This window comes from Labeo rohita, unplaced genomic scaffold, assembly GCF_022985175.1.
Source record: "Labeo rohita strain BAU-BD-2019 unplaced genomic scaffold, IGBB_LRoh.1.0 scaffold_310, whole genome shotgun sequence".
NCBI classification, from domain to species: domain Eukaryota; kingdom Metazoa; phylum Chordata; class Actinopteri; order Cypriniformes; family Cyprinidae; genus Labeo; species Labeo rohita.
The window spans coordinates 49509-74200 of NW_026129228.1; the positions used below are offsets into that span (position 1 = coordinate 49509).

General features: G+C 38.4%; 1 protein-coding gene across 4 annotated transcripts in view; it reads left to right on the forward strand.

Annotated features, from left to right (window-relative positions):
• Window positions 1-22391, forward strand: part of LOC127160270 (complement C3) — a 64698-nt gene extending 42307 nt beyond the window's left edge. The window contains exons 30-41 of one of the 4 annotated variants that reach the window (XM_051102929.1): window positions 4230-4385; window positions 4863-4922; window positions 5072-5162; window positions 5254-5305; window positions 5380-5464; window positions 12155-12244; window positions 12328-12433; window positions 17983-18072; window positions 18308-18385; window positions 18456-18536; window positions 21825-21972; window positions 22050-22391. In XM_051102929.1, the coding sequence (XP_050958886.1) occupies window positions 4230-4385; window positions 4863-4922; window positions 5072-5162; window positions 5254-5305; window positions 5380-5464; window positions 12155-12244; window positions 12328-12433; window positions 17983-18072; window positions 18308-18385; window positions 18456-18536; window positions 21825-21972; window positions 22050-22194 (1182 nt within the window). In that variant the 3' untranslated portion in view covers window positions 22195-22391. Of the gene's footprint in view, window positions 1-4229; window positions 4386-4862; window positions 4923-5071; window positions 5163-5253; window positions 5306-5379; window positions 5465-7958; window positions 8050-8140; window positions 8224-8266; window positions 8352-12154; window positions 12245-12327; window positions 12434-17982; window positions 18073-18307; window positions 18386-18455; window positions 18537-21824; window positions 21973-22049 lie in introns of those variants that run through there. The other 3 variants (XM_051102930.1, XM_051102931.1, XM_051102932.1) reach the window with 3 other exon arrangements.
• Window positions 22392-24692: the final 2301 nt, after the last annotated feature.

Consider the following 24692-nt stretch of genomic DNA (forward strand, 5'->3'; position numbering starts at 1 on the left):
GTTCCAGAGTTTGGGCGCTAAATAAGAAAAGATCTGCCGCCCGCGGTTGATTTTGATATTCTCGGTATTATCAGATTGCGTTCAGAGTTTTGAGAACGCAGCGGACGTGAGGGACTATAATGCGATAAGAGCTCACTCAGGTACTGGGGAGCTAAACCATTCAGGGCTTTATAAGTAACTAGCAAGATTTTAAAATCTATACGATGTTTAATAGGGAGCCAGTGCAGTGTTGACAGAACCGGGCTAATATGATCATACTTTTTGGTTCTAGTAAGAACTCTAGCTGCTGCATTTTGGACTAGCTGGAGTTTGTTTATTAAGCGAGCAGAACAACCACCCAATAAAGCATTACAATAATCTAACCGTGAGGTCATAAACGCATGAATTAATGTTTCAGCATTTGACATTGATAGCATAGGTCGTAGTTTAGATATATTTTTGAGATGGAAAAATGCAGTTTTGCAAATACTAGAGATGTGGTTTTCAAAGGAAAGATTACCATCAAATAGCACACCTAGGTTCCTAACTGATGACGAAGAATTGACAGAACAGCCATCAAGTATTAGACAGTGTTTTAGGTTATTACACGCTGAGGTTTTAGGCCCAATAACTAACACCTCTGTTTTTTCAGAATTTAGCAGTAAGAAATTACTTGTCATCCAATTTTTTAACTCAACTACACAATCCATTAGTTTTTCAAATTGGTTTCTCAAGTCTATTCAAGAGAATGTTGTGGTCAACAGTATCAAACGCAGCACTAAGATCCAGTAGCACTAACAGAGAGATACAACCACGATCGGATGACAAGAGTAGATCATTTGTAACTCTAATAAGAGCAGTCTCAGTACTATGGTACGGTCTAAAACCTGACTGAAAATCCTCACAGATATCATATTTCTGTAGGAAGGAAGATAACTGTGAGGATACAACCTTTTCTAATATCTTTGACAGAAATGGGAGATTCGAGATAGGTCTGTAATTAGTTAATTCGTTGGGGTCAAGTTGTGGTTTTTTAATTAGAGGCTTAATAGCAGCCAGTTTGAAGGTTTTGGGGACATATCCTAATGACAGTGATGAATTAATAATATTTAGCAGAGGATCTATGAGATCTGGAAGCATCTCTTTTAGTAGCCTAGATGGAATAGGGTCTAGCATACAAGTTGTTGGTTTAGATGATTTAACAAGTTTATACAATTCTTCCTGACCTATAGTAGAGAATGAGTTGAATTGTTCCCCAGGAGATCTATAGCGCACTATCTGATGCGACACTGTAATTGACGGCTGCATAGTGACAATTTTGTCTCTAATTGTATCGATCTTAGAAGTAAAGTAGTTCATAAAGTCATTACTGCTATGCTGATGGGCATAGTCAGTGCCTGTTGGTTCTTCATTTTTTGTTAACTAAGCCACTGTATTGAATAAATACCTAGGGTTATGTTTGTTTTCTTCTAAAAGAGTCGAAAAGTAGTCAGATCTGGCCGATTTTAACGCTTTTCTGTACGATAGGGTACATTCCCGCCAAGCAGTACGAAAAACCTCTAATTTTGTTTTCCTCCAGCTGCGCTCCATTTTCCGGGCTGCTCTCTTTAGGGCGCGAGTGTGCTCGTTATACCACAGGGTCGGACTATTTTCCTTAATCTTCCTTAGGCGCAGAGGAGCGACCGTATCTAGAGTCCTGGAAAAGAGAGAGTCAATAGTTTCTGTTACATCATCAAGTTTTTCTGAGCTATTGGACATGCTGAAGAATTCAGATAAGTCAGGAAGATTACTTAGAAAGCAATCTTTTGTAGTAGAAGTGATGGTTCTACCACACTTGTAATAAGGAGTTGAATTTACAGTTTTAGTCATCTGGAGAATACATGAGACTAGATAATGATCAGAGATATCATCACTTTGCTGCAGAATCTCAACGGCATTGACATCAATTCCATGTGACAGTATTAAGTCTAGAGTATGATTTCGACAATGAGTGGGACCTGGCACGTGTTGTCTAACTCCAATAGAATTTAGAATGTCTGTAAATGCAGCTGCCAGCGCATCATTTTCAATATCAACATGGATGTTAAAGTCACCTACTATTAAGACCTTATCTGTAGCCAACACCAGCTCAGATATAAAATCAGCAAATTCTTGAAGAAAATCTGTATGGTGCCCTGGTGGCCTGTATACAGTAGCAAGTACAAACGTCATAGGGGATTTATCATTAACAATTGTTTCTCTGGATAATGTTATATGAAGCACCATTACTTCAAATAATGGTGAATACTTGAAATCCGCTCTCTGTGAAACACTAAAAATATTGTTATAAATTGTAGAAACACCTCCCCCTTTACCTTTTAGACGTGGCTCATGTTTATAACAGTAATCATGAGGAGTAGACTCGTTTAAGATAATGTAATCATCTGATTTTAGCCAGGTTTCTGTCAAACATAGCACATCTAGATTATGATCAATGATCATATCATTTACAAAAAGCGCTTTTGTAGAGAGGGACCCGATATTCAAAAGGCCAAGTTTTATCATTTGTTTCTCTGTATTATGTAAGTTTTTTATTTGTTGAACGTTGATTAGATTGTTACTCTTAAATTGGTTTGGACGTCTTTTGTATTGTCTAGCTCGGGGAACAGACACAGTCTCTATAGCATGATATCTAGGTGAAAGGGTCTCTATGTGCTGAGAATTAACTGATTCTGGTGACGTGAGGCGGCTAGCAGACGGTCGGATTAGCCAGTCTGTCTGCTTCCTGACCTGGGCCCCAGTTAGTCAAGTGCAAACTCTAAGACTATATGCCATATTACTAGAGAGAAGAGCAGCACCACCCTTGGAGGGATGAAGACCATCTCTTTTCAACAGGTCAGGTCTGCCCCAAAAACTTGTCCAATTGTCTATGAAACCTATGTTATTCTGCGGGCACCACTTAGACATCCAGCCATTTAGTGACGACAGTCTGCTATGTATCTCGTCACCACGATACGCAGGGAGGGGGCCAGAGCAAATTACAGTGTCTGACATCATACTTGCAAGTTCACACACCTCTTTAACATTATTTTTAGTGATCTCCGACTGGCGAAGTCGAACATCATTTGTGCCGACGTGAATAACGATCTTACTGAATTTACGTTTAGCATTAGCCAGCACTTTTAAATTTGCCAAGATGTCAGGCGCTCTGGCTCCCGGTAAACACTGGACTATGGTGGCTGGTGTCTCTATTTTCACGTTCCGTACAATAGAATCGCCAATAACTAGAGCACTTTGATCAGGTTTCTCAGTGGGTGCGTCACTGAGTGGGGAGAACCTGTTTGATGTTCTGATCGGAATGGAAGAGCGGTGTTTTGACCCGCGACTATGCCGTCTCATAGTCACCCAGTTGCCCTGCTGCAAAGGCGAAGTTACCAGAACCGAACAATGTACGGGACTTCCTAAGCTAGTCGCATCCAAAGCCGTATCTAATGCCCTCACATTCTTACTATCCTCGATTAAAGTTTGGATGCGCGTCTCTAGTTCTGAAATCTTCTCTGTCAGCCTAACTATTTCCCTGCATTTATCACATGTGAATCCCTCGCTGCCGACAGAGATTGATAAACTATACATATGACAGGTGATGCAGGTTACCAGGAAAGGAGAAGAAGCCATTACTCACCGTAGATGTAGAATGATTTCAACTCACCACTGTTGTCTGATGAACTTGTGTAGAAAAAGGCGTAGAGAAAAATTAAAAGTGAATGGCAAGCTAACCGGCTAACACACTACAAACACGCTGCACTCGCGGTTGTAGAATAAAAACGAGCGATCAACGAGAGCGAGGGAAGAAAGGAAAGCGGTAGTAGACGTGGATAGAGACGTGAGTGGGAACGCAAATGGCAGGCTAACCGGCAAACGGAATGCTAACGCACAGCGCGGCGTTGCACTGGCGGTTATAGATTAAAAGCGAGCGATCGGATTAGTTTGATGGATAATAACAGAAATCTGGTGGGGAAAAAAGCTATATTTTATCACTTTAAACAACAGAAAGTAATAGTAAAATAGAGATTTCCTCAGAAGAATAAAACTCTAGGGAGCTACAAACGCACACCACTCTGCAACAGGAGACCGGAACCGGAAGTCCCCTTTTAGAACAATCAAGCATGACAACCTATTCTAGTACACCCATAAACCAAAACAAGACTTGTATCTAACAAGATATTATGATAATGCATATGTAAAAGCTGTCCTCTTTTTTTTATCCCCAGTCCACTATGGTAGTGCTACAGGCCCTCTCTGAGTACCTAGTAAAGAGGCCTCCTCCTTCTAAACATACATTAAGGGTGGAGCTCCACGTGCCTGGTCAGAGAACTACTCTGTGGAACATCCTTCCCAAAATGGTTTATGAGCTTCAAACTGCTCAGGTGAGCATATGGGGACTTTCACTCTTTCAGCACAGAATAATTTCTAGACAGTACAGTATGTTTATCGTCAAATTTAGATATTTATGTCAGCTTGTTTAACAAATTTAATTATGGAATACAACTTTCATTAAAAAATTTTCAATAGTAATTAAGGTTATTCTGAATTGATGTACAATTAATTAAAAAGAAGAATAAGAAATTGTAGACACATAAATATAAATTACACAGCAAATATACAAAACAGAGTATTCTTTTAATGTGATTAGTGGAAAGACTATTTAAATAAGGTATTGAGATTGATATCATTGATGAGCTGTAAGACATCAGCTTCAAATTTCCTAACAGTGATCTACAGATTCAAAAGTTCCCAGCACTGCCTGAAACGTAATGTGGACTATGTATTGACATCAGTCAGGATCACTGGCCAGTTTAGGTTTAAAAAGTGATAGTTCTGTTTCCCACTTTGATGTCTTTTAGGTTCCATTTGGCAAGGAATTCACAGTGGTGGCTACTGGGAATGGCAAGGGAATTTTGGAGGTATATTATATATCCACACACACACACACACACACGTGTATGCAGTTCTTGCACAAAGGTATAACCAAGATACCAACCCGCAACATTAGTGTTATTGGATTCTAAAATAGTTTTAAATAATTAATAATTTTCTGTTTTATGTGTCCCAGGTAGTAACAGAGTACCATGAGCTTCCTGATGTGTATGAGAACAGCACATGTAATGGCTTCCAACTGGATGTCTCCATTGAGAAGACTAATAGTACGTTCTTGACACAGTTTTAAGATTTCTTACTGTATATTTGAAACATTAATATCAAACATGTTGATCAAATGTCTGTGATCTATTTTAGAAAATCACAGACCTGATGTAGAAATGTCCTACAAACTTACTATCAGAGTGAGGTAAGCAGTTGTTTTATACCCTCTTGGCAGAACAAGTTATAACATTTTTTGCTTTATGTTTTTCTTTTTGTCAGGGCTCTTGAGAGAGAGCAAAGATTTGTGGTTCTGGATATCGGCTTGCCCACCGGCTTTGAGCCTGAAAACTTTGACTTAGAGCAGGTAAGACCACATACACTTCTGTTAGAACCTAAGTCTTACTAAAACTTGTAAGAATAATTTACTAAATAAGGTGTGGTCACATTTGCGCTGCAAATTTTAATGGGGGAAATCTAGTTTTTTTAAAAAGGGTCATGACTTTTTATTAATTAAATATTTTCTATGACGTTAATAATAAAACATTCAGGTCTTTACTGAAAACATTTGGGGCTTCAGCCCCCTTAGCCCACCCCTAGCGCCACCCTCTCTATTTCCATACTCCTACAACTAAGGCTTAAGCAATTTTTTTGGTCTGGTTTCAGAGTTAGACTACTACAATGAAAAACTTTTATTATTTGTTATTATTTTATTTTATTATTTATTATTTCTACAATCAGTAATTTATACTATTTGTATGTGTCCTCACAATGGTGTGATGAGGTCGAGAGCACTGTTAAACATGCGGGACAGTGAAAAGCAACGTAAAATACAAAACAACTCGAATGTACCTGTGAGCTTGTTTTTACATTCTGTAGATTGTGAACAACATTGGTTCTTTAGAAACCAGGATCCTTGGAGGAAGAAACAGTGGGGCAACATAACCGATTTATCAGGCTCTATGAACTCGTCACAGGTCCCGCATGCTTCACTCTTCCTGGAGCACCTCGATTCACCAGTGCATTTCACTTGTGAGGATCAGCACCCTCGACTGCATCTAGCAGCTTGATATCTTTTAGTAGATCGGAGGAGGAAGCTGTCACCGATGTTGTTGTTGTTGACAGCTTTGCATGCATGCCGTCTCACAGTCACCCAGTTGCCCTGCTGCAAAGGCGAAGTTACCAGAACCGAACAATGTACGGGACTTCCTAAGCTAGTCGCATCCAAAGCCGTATCTAATGCCCTCACATTCTTACTATCCTCGATTAAAGTTTGGATGCGCGTCTCTAGTTCTGAAATCTTCTCTGTCAGCCTAACTATTTCCCTGCATTTATCACATGTGAATCCCTCGCTGCCGACAGAGATTGATAAACTATACATATGACAGGTGATGCAGGTTACCAGGAAAGGAGAAGAAGCCATTACTCACCGTAGATGTAGAATGATTTCAACTCACCACTGTTGTCTGATGAACTTGTGTAGAAAAAGGCGTAGAGAAAAATTAAAAGTGAATGGCAAGCTAACCGGCTAACACACTACAAACACGCTGCACTCGCGGTTGTAGAATAAAAACGAGCGATCAACGAGAGCGAGGGAAGAAAGGAAAGCGGTAGTAGACGTGGATAGAGACGTGAGTGGGAACGCAAATGGCAGGCTAACCGGCAAACGGAATGCTAACGCACAGCGCGGCGTTGCACTGGCGGTTATAGATTAAAAGCGAGCGATCGGATTAGTTTGATGGATAATAACAGAAATCTGGTGGGGGAAAAAAGCTATATTTTATCACTTTAAACAACAGAAAGTAATAGTAAAATAGAGATTTCCTCAGAAGAATAAAACTCTAGGGAGCTACAAACGCACACCACTCTGCAACAGGAGACCGGAACCGGAAGTCCCCTTTTAGAACAATCAAGCATGACAACCTATTCTAGTACACCCATAAACCAAAACAAGACTTGTATCTAACAAGATATTATGATAATGCATATGTAAAAGCTGTCCTCTTTTTTTTATCCCCAGTCCACTATGGTAGTGCTACAGGCCCTCTCTGAGTACCTAGTAAAGAGGCCTCCTCCTTCTAAACATACATTAAGGGTGGAGCTCCACGTGCCTGGTCAGAGAACTACTCTGTGGAACATCCTTCCCAAAATGGTTTATGAGCTTCAAACTGCTCAGGTGAGCATATGGGGACTTTCACTCTTTCAGCACAGAATAATTTCTAGACAGTACAGTATGTTTATCGTCAAATTTAGATATTTATGTCAGCTTGTTTAACAAATTTAATTATGGAATACAACTTTCATTAAAAAATTTTCAATAGTAATTAAGGTTATTCTGAATTGATGTACAATTAATTAAAAAGAAGAATAAGAAATTGTAGACACATAAATATAAATTACACAGCAAATATACAAAACAGAGTATTCTTTTAATGTGATTAGTGGAAAGACTATTTAAATAAGGTATTGAGATTGATATCATTGATGAGCTGTAAGACATCAGCTTCAAATTTCCTAACAGTGATCTACAGATTCAAAAGTTCCCAGCACTGCCTGAAACGTAATGTGGACTATGTATTGACATCAGTCAGGATCACTGGCCAGTTTAGGTTTAAAAAGTGATAGTTCTGTTTCCCACTTTGATGTCTTTTAGGTTCCATTTGGCAAGGAATTCACAGTGGTGGCTACTGGGAATGGCAAGGGAATTTTGGAGGTATATTATATATCCACACACACACACACACACACGTGTATGCAGTTCTTGCACAAGATATAACCAAGATACCAACCCGCAACATTAGTGTTATTGGATTCTAAAATAGTTTTAAATAATTAATAATTTTCTGTTTTATGTGTCCCAGGTAGTAACAGAGTACCATGAGCTTCCTGATGTGTATGAGAACAGCACATGTAATGGCTTCCAACTGGATGTCTCCATTGAGAAGACTAATAGTACGTTCTTGACACAGTTTTAAGATTTCTTACTGTATATTTGAAACATTAATATCAAACATGTTGATCAAATGTCTGTGATCTATTTTAGAAAATCACAGACCTGATGTAGAAATGTCCTACAAACTTACTATCAGAGTGAGGTAAGCAGTTGTTTTATACCCTCTTGGCAGAACAAGTTATAACATTTTTTGCTTTATGTTTTTCTTTTTGTCAGGGCTCTTGAGAGAGAGCAAAGATTTGTGGTTCTGGATATCGGCTTGCCCACCGGCTTTGAGCCTGAAAACTTTGACTTAGAGCAGGTAAGACCACATACACTTCTGTTAGAACCTAAGTCTTACTAAAACTTGTAAGAATAATTTACTAAATAAGGTGTGGTCACATTTGCGCTGCAAATTTTAATGGGGGAAATCTAGTTTTTTTAAAAAGGGTCATGACTTTTTTATTAATTAAATATTTTCTATGACGTTAATAATAAAACATTCAGGTCTTTACTGAAAACATTTGGGGCTTCAGCCCCCTTAGCCCACCCCTAGCGCCACCCTCTCTATTTCCATACTCCTACAACTAAGGCTTAAGCAATTTTTTTGGTCTGGTTTCAGAGTTAGACTACTACAATGAAAAACTTTTATTATTTGTTATTATTTTATTTTATTATTTATTATTTCTACAATCAGTAATTTATACTATTTGTATGTGTCCTCACAATGGTGTGATGAGGTCGAGAGCACTGTTAAACATGCGGGACAGTGAAAAGCAACGTTTAACATAAACTAAAATACAAAACAACTCGAATGTACCTGTGAGCTTGTTTTTACATTCTGTAGATTGTGAACAACATTGGTTCTTTAGAAACCAGGATCCTTGGAGGAAGAAACAGTGGGGCAACATAACCGATTTATCAGGCTCTATGAACTCGTCACAGGTCCCGCATGCTTCACTCTTCCTGGAGCACCTCGATTCACCAGTGCATTTCACTTGTGAGGATCAGCACCCCTCGACTGCATCTAGCAGCTTGATATCTTTTAGTAGATCGGAGGAGGAAGCTGTCACCGATGTTGTTGTTGTTGACAGCTTTGCATGCAGAGGAGTGGGTGTGTTCCAGATCCTGAGACTAGAGGTCTTCACGGGTCCAAAAATTCGTACCCGAACCCGAAGAGACCCGTAAATTTGTTGCACAGAACCGACCCGGACCCGTATTTAATTTGAAAGTGGGACCCGAACCCGTGCAGACCCAAGAAATGCCTTAAATTTACTACCCGGACCCGACGCGGACCCGACCGTTATTCGTAAATTGGACCCGAACCCGGCTGGGAAGACAGAGACCCGACTGCACCCGGTCGGCACATATTGCACAGCAAACTGCTAACAAGTCAATAAACAAGTTGCGAAAAAAAACTTTTTGGCTTACCTACTGTTAGTAGCCCTGACTGTGATCAAACCATGTTAGGCTGTTCCTCTTTCTTGCCGAGTGAAAGAACCTTCTTAATTTATTCGTTATTCCAGCTTGGAGCATTTTTTTTTTTTTTTCTCTTTTTTTTTTTCAAAAAAACGCACAGAACAAGAAATGCGTGCGCAGTGATGTAGTGGTGTCTGGAGAAGTAATCTGAACGAGGCTTAAGAACTCTTAATTTATTTAAGGTATTGTTTTCGTTATAATGTACTGATTCAAATTAGTAATCAACAATTAATTATCATGTTACCACTCTGAGTTACATGCTCTCGCGCATGCAGGCGGCATTTCTGTCACGAAGCAGGACAAAGCAGGTGCGGGCGCAATCATATTTTCAAGGAAGCCGGCACCACGGTCTTGCTGTTATGGAGTATTTGCATTTATTCACGTGCAATTGGATAAGATACTATGTGGTCGACTGTCATGATTTTGGCTAATGCAAGACACTACTGAATGATGCGCATCATAGTGGATTTAGAAGTGGGTATACACAAAGCCGACTGCGCTGCACCATCGTGCGTGTTTAATAGGTGCGTCTCTTCTTCAGTAAAAGAAAACAATATAAAACATATGCTTAAAGCTCAATCAGTTAATCTTATGAAGCTTAAAGAAGGAATTCACATGAGACAGCTTGATACCGTCCGCTTGCAGTACTAACATTAACTTCGCGTCACGCATGTTTTTTCCCCCCCACCTTATTTCCCGCTCACACTTTTCTCATCCTAATTTTACAAGTTGCAAGTTACAAAACACACGCAAAGTGCTGTTAAACAGTTAAAAATGTTAAACAGTCCCGGGACCCCAGGTAATAGATTGGGACCCGTGTTGCGCCCCAATCAGTGCATGTTTATTCCTCCACTTCTGCCGCCCTCAACTCCATTGATGGCACTGAAGACAAGGGTTATGGCAGGGTACCCCCTCAGGCGGTCACTGCGCATCTCTACACTCTATTGGTCCTGTGATTGAAGGCTCATGTGGTGCATCCATCTAAGCCCTGCACATCACCCTCCGCTCTAGAGGGCAGGGCTTATTTGGCAGCTGGCCCATATGATGTCGGTGCTCCAAGTTTTTTAGGCCATACTTCTCCAAACAATAGACAAGTCTGGCTCGAATTCTGAGCAGGCAATCGGTAAGACCATAACCATGACTAAACTGGTGATGCTATAGCGCCTTTGGTTGAACCTAACAGAGATCAAGGACATTGACAAGGTCACCTTCCTTGACTCCCTAGTTTTCCCATGGAATTATTTGGCCCTGCCGTGGATGGTTTTGCTGAGCACTTCATGGCGGAACAGAGGTCATTGCAGGCTATGCATCACTTCCTGCCTAAATGTTCTAGCTCAGCAGCTGGTTGAAATCACCAGAAGGCTCCATTCTCCCAGCAGCCTGCAAAGCCTGTGCTGTCTGAAGACGCTGTTGAAGTCTGGGCTCCAACAGCGTCTTCAGATAGCTAAATGCTACCCATTACAACACCAGAGACCCTCCCCCAAAGTGATGTTGGTCCTTAAGCCACAAAAGCCGCCCTGATCTCAACACAGAGAGGAAGAGAAGAGGGTTAGGTCCAGCTGAGGCCAGACTACACTTAAAAGAATTCTCATGCTCACATTCTGTTCCCCCACTTAGCTCTGGGTCATGGAAGCTCTGTTCAACCTGCCACTCGAAAAGACTTGGACCACTTTCCACTGGGTCTGGGCTTGGAAAGCCATCCCGGGCATATCAAGTTGTATTCTGCAGACCATAGAATGAGCTTACCTCCTCTAGTTCGCTTGCAGACCCCCTTGCTTCAGAGTTTTATTCAAACTTTGGTACGGGGCTACGATTCACATGTTCTCCGGGTTGAAGTGCAAAGTCTTGCAAAAGGGGACGTACAGACAATGACTCAGGCTTTTACAGCTGTTACTTTGTTCCCAAGAAAGATGGCGGGCTCAGGCTCATCCTCATTCTCAAACACCTGAATTGTCCACTGATGGTCGTTGAGAATGTTGACTTTGAAACAGATCCTTGCGCAAATATGCCCCGGGGACCTATTTTTATTGGTGGATCTGAAAGGTGCTAACTTTAACATCCAGATTACCCCTATTCACAGACCATTTGTGAGATTCACAATCAAGGGGGTGGCTTATCAATATATAGTTCTGCCCTTCAAACTGTCTCTGGCCCTGCGCACTTTTACGAAGTGTGTGGATGTGGTTGTGTCGCCTCTGAGCATTTTGGGCTGAAAATCAATTTAGCCAAGAGCACTCTGTCTCCCAGCCAGTGAGTCGTCTTCCTGGGGACAGTTATTGACTCGGCCCAGATGCAGGCCTGGTTTACGCCAGAATGACATGAGACTGAGGATGTCTTGTCCCCTCCGAGTTTTCCAGAGGATGCTTAGCCTTATGTCACCTGCCTCCTCTGCGATTCCACTGGGTCTGCTTCACATGTGGTTGTACTGATCTACAGAGATGTCAGCATTCACACATAGAGATGATCTAGAAAGAACATGCCCAAACACAACAACATAACCAGGCCACTTGCCTGGGTGAGAGATAAGCAATCATATATCCTTTCAAAACTCGAATCAAAAGACATTGCTACTGTGACCACACCTTTAGGCTGTATCTTGATAGCAATAGTTGGTTTTGGATAACTGATAATGAATTGCCTTTATAGCTTTCAAATTCACTGGATTGCTACATCAAAACCTTCCAAGTGGTGGACAACCTGAGTGACAGAGCATCCCTCATAATTCACCTGTTTAAGGTATCCTAGCAACAGAACTTATAGTTCATACTTATTTAACATGATGTAAATGAAGGCAACATGAAATACATCTCTGGTGACAGGTGTCCAGTACGGAGACAGACGTGATCTCATTTACACTGCATCAGAAATTTAAAGTGGGATTCCTTCAGCCCTCCACTGTTACAGTGTACCAGTACTACAACAAAGGTCTGCACACACATTTTATTCCAATTGTGTTTTATTTTTTAATGAAACTTTAATTTTGGTCTCTAATGTAGTTCTTTATACTTACAACACAACCATGACTGGACTAATTAATGCATTATTTAAATTACTAATGTGATTGAGACATGAAAACATTAAAATATCAGTATGGAATTGGGGCTGGGTATTGATACAGATTTCACAATTCAATTCCAATTTACAATATGTTTTACAAAATAAGCACAGAAATTCAACACCAACAACAACACCACCACCACCACCACCACCACCAACACCAACAACAACAACATCATTATTTTGTAGAAAACATTGATAAAAAAAAAATAGGTAACAGTAACCACTGCTGCCAACTTGCAATCTCAGATATCAATCTTAAATAGAGTTTGTCATATAACTAAGGAAATTAGCACCAGCTGCCAGATTAACACCAATAACTGAAAGGTATCTGTAAGTGCTCTCTAATTTTGAGCAGAGTTCATCTTCAAATATTTTATTTAGGTTTTTTATACTTTGGAATACAATTAATTTATGAAACATGCTTAGAAAGCTACCCTTCTACTCCTTTTAGGCTAACTTAAAATAGGACTAATTTGAGACCTTGAAATGTAGGAAATTGTAGGTTGTTCTGCAATTTTGATCTCCACTGTATATAACTGTATTATATAATATTTTCTAAATAATAACGTGTCAGAATGAAGTGAGGTAAAGCTTCTGAGATGGGTCTTGACCCCAGGTCTCTCAGTCAGAAGATACAACTGTTCTACCTCTGATCTACTTGGGAGGACTGTTTGTAGAAAACCCATGTGCAGAAAAAAAAAAAAAAAAAAACTAGGAGGTAACTCCAAACTCCAAAAAAACAAGCAGTCTTTACTTGGATTCAGTCTCCAATATAAACAAAAGGCAGTCATTGCTTTGCTAACAAAAACATAAAGATGACCAAATGGCAACAAAGAAACAGAAACAAAGTAGGCTCAAGACTGAACACAGCTCAATGAAACTGCCAGACTTAAATAGAACAAAATACAGGTGCAACAAATTAACTTGATGAGAAGTTCACATCAGGTGGTGCCACCTGGTGGCAGGGAGAGTTCTCACAGTACAAATCAGACAGTGCCCACCAGTGGCTGGGAGGGTCACTGTCAGAGGGAGCAAACTGCACCTCCTAATAGCTGGGAGAGTCATTACAAGAGGGGGCAGGCTGCGCTCCCTAGTGGCTGGGAGAGTCATTGCGGGAGAAGTCTTACATAACGATATTTTGTGTGTGTGTGTGTGTGTGTGTGTATATATACACAGGTGCTGGTCATATAATTAGAATATCTTCAAAAAGTTGATTTATTTCACTAATTCCATTCAAGAAGTGAAACTTGTATAATGTATACATTCATTCCACACAGACTGATATATTTCAAGTGTTTATTTATTTTAATTTTGATGATTATAACTGACAACTAATGAAAACCCCAAATTCAGTATCTCAGAAAATTAGAATATTACTTAAGACCAATACAAAGAAAGGATTTTTAGAAATCTTGGCCAACTGAAAAGTATGAACATGAGAAGTATGAGCATGTACAGCACTCAATACTTAGTTGGGGCTCCTTTTGCCTGAATTACTGCAGCAATGCGGCGTGGCATGGAGTCGATCAGTCTGTGGCACTGCTCAGGTGTTATGAGAGCCCAGGTTGCTCTGATAGTGGCCTTCAGCTCTTCTGCATTGTTGGGTCTGGCATATCGCATCTTCCTCTTCACAATACCCCATAGATTTTCTAAGGGGTTAAGGTCAGGCGAGTTTGCTGGCCAATTAAGAACAGGGATACCATGGTCCTTAAACCAGGTACTGGTAGCTTTGGCACTGTGTGCAGATGCCAAGTCCTGTTGGAAGATGAAATCTGCATCTTCATAAAGTTGGTCAGCAGCAGGAAGTGCTCTAAAATGTCCTGGTATACAGCTGCGTTGACCTTGGACCTCAGAAAACACAGTGGACCAACACCAGCAGATGACATGGCACCCCAAACCATCATTGACTGTGGAAACTTTACACTGGACCTCAAGCAACATGGATTCTGTGCCTCTCCTCTCTTCCTCCAGACTCTGGGACCCTGATTTCCAAAGGAAATGCAAAATTTACTTTCATCAGAGAACATAACTTTGGACCACTCAGCAGCAGTCCAGTCCTTTTTGTCTTTAGCCCAGGCGAGACGCTTCTGACGCTGTCTGTTGTTCAAGAGTGGCTTGACACAAGGAATGCGACAGCTGAAACCCATGTCTTGCATACGTCTGTGTGTAGTGGTTCTCTTTGTGAATTTCCCCCACATTTTTGAATGGGTTTTGTTTCACAATTCTCTCCAGGGTGCGGTTATCCCTATTGCTTGTACACTTTTTTCTACCACATCTTTTCCTTCCCTTCACCTCTCTATTAATGTGCTTGGAACCAGAGCTCTGTGAACAGCCAGCCTCTTTTGCAATGACCTTTTGTGTCTTGCCCTCCTTGTGCAAGGTGTCAATGGTCGTCTTTTGGACAACTGTCAAATCAGCAGTCTTCCCCATGATTGTGTAGCCTACAGAACTAGACTGAGAGACCATTTAAAGGCCTTTGCAGGTGTTTTGAGTTAATTAGCTGATTAGAGTGTGGCACCAGGTGTCTTCAATACTGAACCTTTTCACAATATTCTAATTTTCTGAGATACTGAATTTGGGGTTTTCATTAGTTGTCAGTTATAATCATCAAAATTAAAAGAAATAAACACTTGAAATATATCAGTCTGTGTGGAATGAATGTATACATTATACAAGTTTCACTTCTTGAATAGAATTAGTGAAATAAATCAACTTTTTGAAGATATTCTAATTATATGTTATTAATAAGTGTCTCCAAACTGGTACTGTTCCCCATGATTTCAAACTTGCTACAGTGAGACCCCATCTTAAAAAAACAAATCTCGATTCCACACTGCTGTCTAACTTCCGTCCCATTTCAAATTTGCCTTTTTTATCTAAAATCCTTGAGAAAGTTGTTTTAAACCAACTTCAGTCACATTTATCTTATAATTCTATTTACGAAAAGTTTCAGTCTGGTTGTAAATCTTGCCATAGCACGGAGTCAGCCCTCTTACGAGTTTTAAATGATGTTATGTTGACTACGGACTCTGGCCAGTTTACGGCTTTGGTTTTGTTAGACCTCAGCTCTGCCTTTGATCTGGTCAATCATAATGTTCTAATTTCACGTCTTGAAATGTGCGTTGGTTTACGGGGCATAGTATTGCAATGGTTTAGGTCATATCTTTCTGATAGGAGGTTTGTGGTCAATATTGGGCACCATTCCTCTTCTGAGATACAGTTAAGATCTGGTGTACCTCAGGGATCGATTCTGGGTCCAGCGTTGTTCTCTCTTTATCTGCTTCCATTAGGGTCTATCTTTAGTAAATATGGGGTCTCTTTCCATCTGTATGCAGATGACACTCAGATTTATATTCCTTTAAAGCGTGGAAATAATAATGCCTTTAAGCCTATTCTGGATTGTTTGGAGGGGCTAAAACTTTGGCTGGCAACAAATTTTTTGAGCCTCAACGAGAGTAAAACTGAATTCATAGTGTTCGGTCCTACTGATCAATGTGTACATGATTTTAAAAGTACATCTCTATCACTGTACAGTACCTCATGTGTCAGGAATCTGGGTGTTTTGTTTGACAGTAACCTCAAATTTGATAAGCAGATAAGTACAGTGGTTAAGTCTTGTTTTTACCATATTCGTCTTCTTTCAAAAGTAAAGCCATTTCTATCTCTAAAGAAGCTTGAAATAGCTATGCACGCATTTGTAACATCTCGGCTTGACTACTGCAACTCTTTATATGTCGGTGTCTCTCAGTCTTGTGTCTCTCGACTGCAGTTAGTCCAAAATGCAGCAGCCAGGCTTCTCACAGGAAAGCGCAAATACGAGAATATTACGCCGGTTTTAATTTCACTTCATTGGCTGCCAGTTAAATATAGAATTGATTATAAAATTTTAATGTTTGTTTTTAAATCTTTACATAGTCTGGCCCCACAATACTTAACTGATTTGTTACAGCCTTACATTCCATCAAGATCACTCAGATCTACTAATTTTAATTTGTTGCAAGTGCCTAGGACAAGACTAAAAACCAGAGGTGACCGTGCCTTTTCTGTTGTTGGTCCAAAGTTATGGAACGATCTCCCGTTTCACATCAGAGCTGCCCCAACCTTGTCTGTTTTTAAGTCCACTCTTAAAACCTATCTATTTTCCTTGGCGTTCAACATCTCTTGAACTATTGTTCTGTGTTTTTGGCCTTAGGAACCTCGTCTGTGTTTACAGCTTGTGTGATATTATGTTTTATAATTTGTGTCTGTTTTACTGTGTATTTATTAATAGTGTTGTAAAGCACTTTGGTCAACCTCGGTTGTTTTTAAATTGTGCTCTATAAATAAAAGTTGTATTGTATTGTATATGACCAGCACCTGTATATAGCACTTTCCAAAACATCCCCTTTTGAAGATACACAGGCAAATCTGGCTGATTCTTGACGCGATCGCGGCCAGCAGTGCAAAGTTGATTCTGTGCTTACTTGATCTAATATCTGATGTTTTGTAAATGTTGTATGTTTCAGTAGCAAATAAGAAGCACTAAAATTATTATACACTAATATCTTTTGAGACAAAGGACTTCTTAATGATTTTCAGTTTTGTTTAAGATGATTAAAGCAAAAGTTCTTAAATAACAAATGAATATGTAAAAGTATGGTATTTGGGGTAAAAAGTGCCCCTGCTGTTGGGGCTAAAAGGCGAAATAATTAACATGATAATTAATAGAAGACCAACTTTTCCATTGTTGATATGACATGGTTAGATTTAGATGGTAAATATCATATATTATGTTGGGTGTCCATTTGAGAGATAATCACTATGTTTAGAATTAAACCATCATATTTAAAAACATGATATTAATCATATTATAAAAAAAATAAATAATTACCACTTTAAAACTTTAGTGTGACTGTCCCTAGGGTTCAAAATACAAACGTATGCAAATATCTGAGATACACACCATATAAAATAGTGTCAAACTACATTTATTATTATTTTTTCTACATTTATACTTCACTTCCACTTGAAAAGCTTGAAGTTTGAAGGTTAGGTTTGAAGTAGTAAAGGTAGTCTTAAAGATTAAAGTTTGAAAGATTTGAAGGCAATGGAGTCTATTCTCTGTTTTTATTTGAGCTCCATCAGATGAGGCATGTTTTTTTTTTTTTGAGCAGAAGGATAGCATTTAATGAATTTAGTTGGTGGGGCTCCATGCAACCACTTATCTTACTTACAAGAGTGGCACTGGAATCAATATTGATTAATCAAAAAGAAGATTTAAAGACTTAAAATTGGGAAATCAAGTCCTAGAATATCATGATGTATAGGATTTGCATTATTAGTGATGTTTGCTAATTGTTTGCTTTGCTGTGAAGATTGGGCATTTTAAAGATGTTTTATGTGATGAAGGCTAACTAAGGTCTCTGATGTTTCAGATAAAAACTGTAGCAGGTTCTACTCTCCTCCTGAAAATAAAAATCAGCCGGGTATTATCTGCGACAATAAGGTGTGCCGCTGCTCACAGGGTCCGTCTCATCTTCTTTCTTTCACTTTGTACATGAAACCTTACATATTGGCAGATTATAACATAGTATTTATATGTACAGTATACATTGCTATATATTTTTATGTATAGTACACTTTAAAAAGTGTTAAAATGATCCCTTGCAACCCATGGCATTTATTTTATATTTTATGAGTGAATGAACCCTTTAATATTTTTAATACATATAATTTTAGCTTTTTAATCTTGCTGCACAGGTAATTGCTGTGTACAAAAACCTGGAAATATGTCTTCAGGAAAACGGTGGCTGAAACTATGCAATGGAAAACATTATGGTAAATATTTTGGGGCAGATTTATTGGCGGTTGGGGCAATAAGTTGGTCTCATTGTTGTCTTCTCTTCAGCCTACAAGGTTAAATTGATCGGTGTAAAGAAGTGTCACTACGATCAGTACGAGATGAAGATCGTCCAGATTATACAAAAGGGTAAGTCATAGCTGGTTACTTTATTTTGATGGATAAGTTGAACTAGTGAAGGAAAAGCAGGCAGCTAGTGCCGAATGTGTGTGTGGGTTTCAATGTACCCTCTAATTTTTTATAGAATTTTATCTAATATATATATATATATATATATATATATATATACACTTGTCCTCTGTGTGGAATTTAATTTTTTCTGCATGACCAAGACATCAAGTACACACCCGAGAGAACATACATATATACATAAATGAGAAAATGTCTCAAAATATTGGATGAGAAAAAAATTCATAGTACAAAAATAAAACAACGCCAGTATTACAAAATATAACTTTAAGAAATGTATTCACTTGTTTTTCTAAAGAAAAATGTTTAAAAGCAACACCATCAGGTAACGCCCACGTCTCTTTTGCTTCCCCTTTATTTAAAGGGGTCATCGGATGCTAAGTTCACTTTTACATGTTGTTTGAACATTAATGTGTGTTGGCAGTGCATGTACAAATGTACCCTATAATGACAAAAATCCATGCAGTGGTTTTTAATTATTATAAATATTTTAAATATTAGTTTTAAATATTAATTTTTCAAACTGAGCCATTCTCAGATGCCTGTCGTTGTGGCGTCACACCGCTCCCACCATAGTTGATTGACATGAGCGTTTTACCTCAAATCAGCTGTAACAGTCCGGCCTCTTTGTTTCGATGCTGGAGCAGAGATGTAAGTTAGACAAAAAACATCTCCGACTGAGCGGTTGAGGTGTTGTGTTGCTGGATGTAATAATGAACATAGTGGTCGTCATTTACTTCCGACATCTGAGCCGCTGAAGATGCAGTGGATTACATTTGTTTGTGAAGGGAATACACAGCCCGATCTACATATATGCGTCTATGTCGTGCAAATCATTCATCATCCAGCTTCACTTACAGCAGAAGTGAGTTTAAGGTTTTTTTTTTTTTTTTTATGAATCTTTGCGGTCGCCTTTCCTAATAATGTGCTAGTTAGCAAGTTTAGCGGCTAAACGCGGCTAAAGTAAACACAGAGAGAAGAGAGGGGTGGGGCGAGCAGAGCTCATTTGCATTTAAAGCAGCCTCGACCAAATGGGATGATTTTTGCAGAGCTGATTTTGGCAAGGTAAAAAGGGTGTTGTTTTACACAACCATTAAGAATTTTTAACCAAAGTATATTATAGAGTTTTCATTTCATATCGACTTGTGGAAAATGGGCATCCGATGACCCCTTTAAAGCGTTGAGCTTTGATGACTGATAATCCGAAAAATTAGAAAATAGTTAAAAATTAACTATTAAAAAGTATAGCTGATCATGGAGACATCTATTTGATGTCTGCATTTACATCTGGAAGACGTATTTGCTCATCTGCAATACGTCTGTAGGACGTTTCTTATCCGATGTCAAACAGAGGTCTATTAGATGCCTTTAAGATGTTTATTATTTAGAATGTATGTAAAACTGACATTTTACAGACATCTGTCAGACAGACAGATCTGACCTGGAAAGGATCTGTTTGTACACAGCAGATCCTTTCCAGATCAAGTGATCTTTTAAAGACATCTTTCAGACGTACGTGTGCTATTTGGGAGTTCACAAATAAAATATTAAAATATTGTTTAAATTGTTACTACTTTGAATTTTTATTTTGAAATAAATGTAAAATGCTTAAAAACACTAACTTGATGATGTTCATGCTTGGCTTTAAAAAAAATACAATATTGATTACATTGTTAATGTAAAAATATAAAATAGTTTGTTTGTTTTGTTCAGATAGTGTAATTAATGTTTACTCAACCAAGAAAATGTGACTGGGACATGAATTTACATTTGAAAAACAACAACAACAACAAAACTTCCTCACCGCATACCACTAATTTATATACACGGTGCTGCTTGAATGTTTGCGAACCCATGAGAATTTTCTTTATTTCTGCATAAATATAATCAAAAATAAGTCCTAGAAGTTGACAAAGAGAATCTAACAAATGAGACAAAAATATATACTTTTTTAATTTATTTATTTAGAAAAATGATCCAGCAGTAGTGGCAGAAGTATGTGAATCTTTGCTTTCAGTATCTGGTGTGATCCCCTTTTTATGGAAGACCATTTCTGCAAAAAAAAAAAAAAAAAAAAAAAAAAAAAAAGGTTTTCTCAGAATTGCATGAAACAAACTCACAATTCTGTTTCTTTTTTCCTCAGAATTGCATGATATAGTTTTTATCTTGCAATTCTAACTTTATTTCTGGCAAATGCAAATTTGTATCTCGCAATTCTGACTTTCTTGTGATGAATTTATATGTCGTAATTCTGACTTTTTTTTTTCTTGCAATTCAGACTTTTTTTTATCAGAATTGTAAGATATATAATCACAGTTACGAGTTATAAAAACTCACTATTCTTACTTTTTTTTTTATTACATGATATAGTTTTCATGTCACAATTTTGACTTTTTTTCCTCGAAATTGCGCGTTTATATTTTGCAATTCTGACTTTTTCTCTCAGAATTGTGTTATATGAAGTTTTGATCTCGCAATTCTGACTTTATTTTTCTTGCAAATCTGACTTTTTTCTCAGAATTGCATGATATAAAGTTTTTATCTCGCAATTCTGTCCTTATTTCTCACAAGTGCAAGTTTGAATTTTGCAATTCTGACTCTTTTGTTGCAATTGTGAGTTTGTCTCACAATTCTGACTTTATTTCTCACAAACTGTGAGTTTGTATCTCGCAGTTCTGACTTTTTTCACAATTCTGAGTTTATATATCACAATTCTGACTTTTTTTCCTTACAATTCAGATTTGTTTTCTCAGATAATTGTAAGATATTTAATCGCAGTTGCGAGTTATCAAGTCAGAATTGCAAGATATAAACTCACAATTGTGATATTTTTTTCGCAGAATTGCATGATATAAAGTTTTTATCCTGCGATTTTGACTTTTGTCTTCACAAATGTGAGTTTATATCTTGCAATTCTTACTTTTTTCTTAAAATTCTAACTTTTTCTCTCAGAATTGTGTCTCGCAGTTCTGACTTTTTTTCTCGCAATTCTGACCTTATTTCTCATGACCTTGCAGTTGTGAGTTTATATCTCACAATTCTTTGTGAGACTTTGACTCAGCCATTCCAAAACAATACCTTCATTCTTCTTTAACAATTCTTTGGCAGAACGAAGGAAAATGTCAGGAAAGATACAGTGTTCAGCAAAATAATTGCAGCTTGCATATATATTTAAATAAATGTGACTAAAATCTGACTATTGCCATGTTTATGTGTTTATTTCTGCAGGGTCAGAAGTTGGTTTGAAAAAAAATGACAAGAGGATGTTTCTCTCACATGCGACCTGTAGGACAGGGCTTGGTTTAAGAGAGGGTCAGGACTATCTGATCATTGGGAGGATTGCTGATGTTTGGCACGCAGGGAGCACATCCGACCAGTGAGTATCGTAATAGCACTGAACACCCAAAAAGGTGCACAGTTTTTTGCACAGTTCATTTGCGTTTTCTCTCTCAGGTACCTGTATATGCTGGGTAAGGACACATGGGTCGAGCGCTGGCCGGCTGAGTCTGAATATACGCGTGGATCCACTCTAAAGGCGAAATGTGCTGAGCTGAAAAGCTTCCCAGTAGCACAGACAAAGAATCGCCGTCAGATTTGAGAGGCGCCTCACAAACGTTATTCTCTAAACACTCCAATGACAAAACCACAGTTGTAAATTGTCATTCTGTCTTGTTTCAATATATCACAAAACTTTTCCAGCTAGCTTAAAAACAAGAATGCAAACAAAAACAGACATTCATTTAATTGTGTACACCGTCTGTATCAAAAAACAAACCTCAATACTTTGAGGTCATATTATACTGCATATCATTAATAAAAATGTTACAGAACTACGCTGTTATGTTATATATATTAAGCGAACCTTTTTAAATGAATCACAAGACCTGATCTTTTCAGCTGAAACAATACAAAATGTAAAAGTTCAGAGGTATATATATATGTTACCAGGTTTTGGGCCTGTTTTATCAAATTGACCCTCTATGCATTGTAATGTACCGCCACAAGAGGGCGCAATTTATTAAGAATTTTACTACCTTTTCAGCATGTTTAAAAAATTAGACATATACTAAGATTTAAACGTGTTTAATCACATTTGACAATGCTTTCGAGTTTCCATGCAATTCAGACATAAGAGATTGTGTTTGTGCACAAATGTGTGTAGGAGTGTGTGAAAGACCCTGAGAGCTTAATGTCTAGTCATAACACAGAGGAAGCTAGAAACAATGCTTTCCCCACCAGCCTGTACTGAAGGGCACTGCCAGAGAGGCCTCCTGTTTAGATGGTCTGCTCTGTTTTATGATATTTACAATAACAGCGTGTCCTCATTTACTGGCTCAAACTGCTGTAGTGCTATTAAAAAGCAGCAGGCATTACAAACCAGGCACGAGGCCAAAGAGACAATTACTGTCAACATTACACGGACGTTCTCCTTCCTCCTCTCACTCCGTCCCTCCCTCGTCTCATGCGCCCCTTCATCTCCCTCACCTGCCAGCCTTTAAAGTACCAACAGGTGTGCAGTTCAAAGATAACCTGTGCGGTTAAGGCAAACCGGGTTTATCTAAGATAGACCAGAGTTATGCATGACTGTACTGATAAAAAAGTAATGATTTATAATGAAAATATTAGTGATGTTGGGGGGGAGAATGTTTCCCAGCACATCTTTGACTGGGTTTTGTCTGGTATTAAAAATCAAGCCTGATTTGAAGTCTTTCACCCATTTATGTACAATTAGAATATCTTAATTCTTCTTCAAAGTGATAGAGACAGACCTTTTTTTTTTTTTCATACAATTGTAACAGGCTGTTTCTGTAAGTCATTCCATCTCACACTCACAAGCACAGACTTGCACTCTCAGCACTCAATCTCAACATAAATACATTCATACTGTCATTACTGCACTTTGGGTTTTTTTTTGGATTGCCAGATCTTGCAGATCTTAGAGGTTCAAGCTTGTTATACACCAAAATACCTTTTATATAATTTCTTCTATCACCAGATACAGTATGCTTATTAAACATATACAGTGTTTATATATATATATACACACACACACATACATACACAACAGTTCTTTCTGGTCTCTTTCTTTCTAGTGCAATATTCTGGTGATAACAGAACTCCAACCGTTTCACCAGTTGTATCACTCCGCTCCGCTTGCGGTATTTCTCACAGCAAGTGTCATGGTGGACGCCTAAATCCACTATAATTTTTATTTTTAAGATTTATTTATAGGCTTTTTATACCTTTATGAGGACAGAACAGTCTAGAGCAGTGGTTCCCAACCATGTTCCTGGAGGCCCCCAACACTCCATGTTTACCATGTCTCCTTAATTAATGACACCTGATTCAGATCATCAGCTCATTAGTAGAGATTCCAAGACCTGAAATAGTGTGTCAGACAAAAATGCAAAATGTGCAGTGGTGGGGGGGCCTGCAGGAACGTGGTTGGGAACCACTGGTGTAGAGTAGACAGGAAAGCATTGGGTGAAGAGAGAGGGGAGTGGGATCGGCAAAAGACCACAAGCCGGGATTCGAACTCGGGTCGTTGTGAGCGCAGTTGCAGTGTATGTTGGTGCACTAACCACGAGGCTATTGACACCACCAATCCACTATAATTTTTTTAGGCGAAAATATACTTGCTTAGACTTCAAATATGCAGTTTGTGAATAAAGATAATGTCTGTTTGAAAATTAGCGTCAGTGTTTTCAGAGATGTGAGCTCCAGGGCATCAGTGGCTATTCAGTGCTCATGAACCTGCCGAGAGCAGCCTTACCTTGGCCAGTTCTTCTGAAATTTGCTGCTGGCTCTGCTGTCTCTATAGTGGTTACACATGAAATATAATTCGTTTTGGGTAAATCTTACATGGAGTCTTTGGTCTCATTAATCTATTATATAATATATCATTCATTTATTATGTGCCATTGAACTGTTGTCTTTATATTCTAAAATTACCTTTCAGTATATTTATATATTTAATATATTTCAGTATTTTTATGTAGGCCTGTATCTTATTTAATCAAAATGACAGGGTAGATTTGTTTTTATTATAGAAGTATAAATTATCACTAATATATTTAAATATATTTTATTAAAATA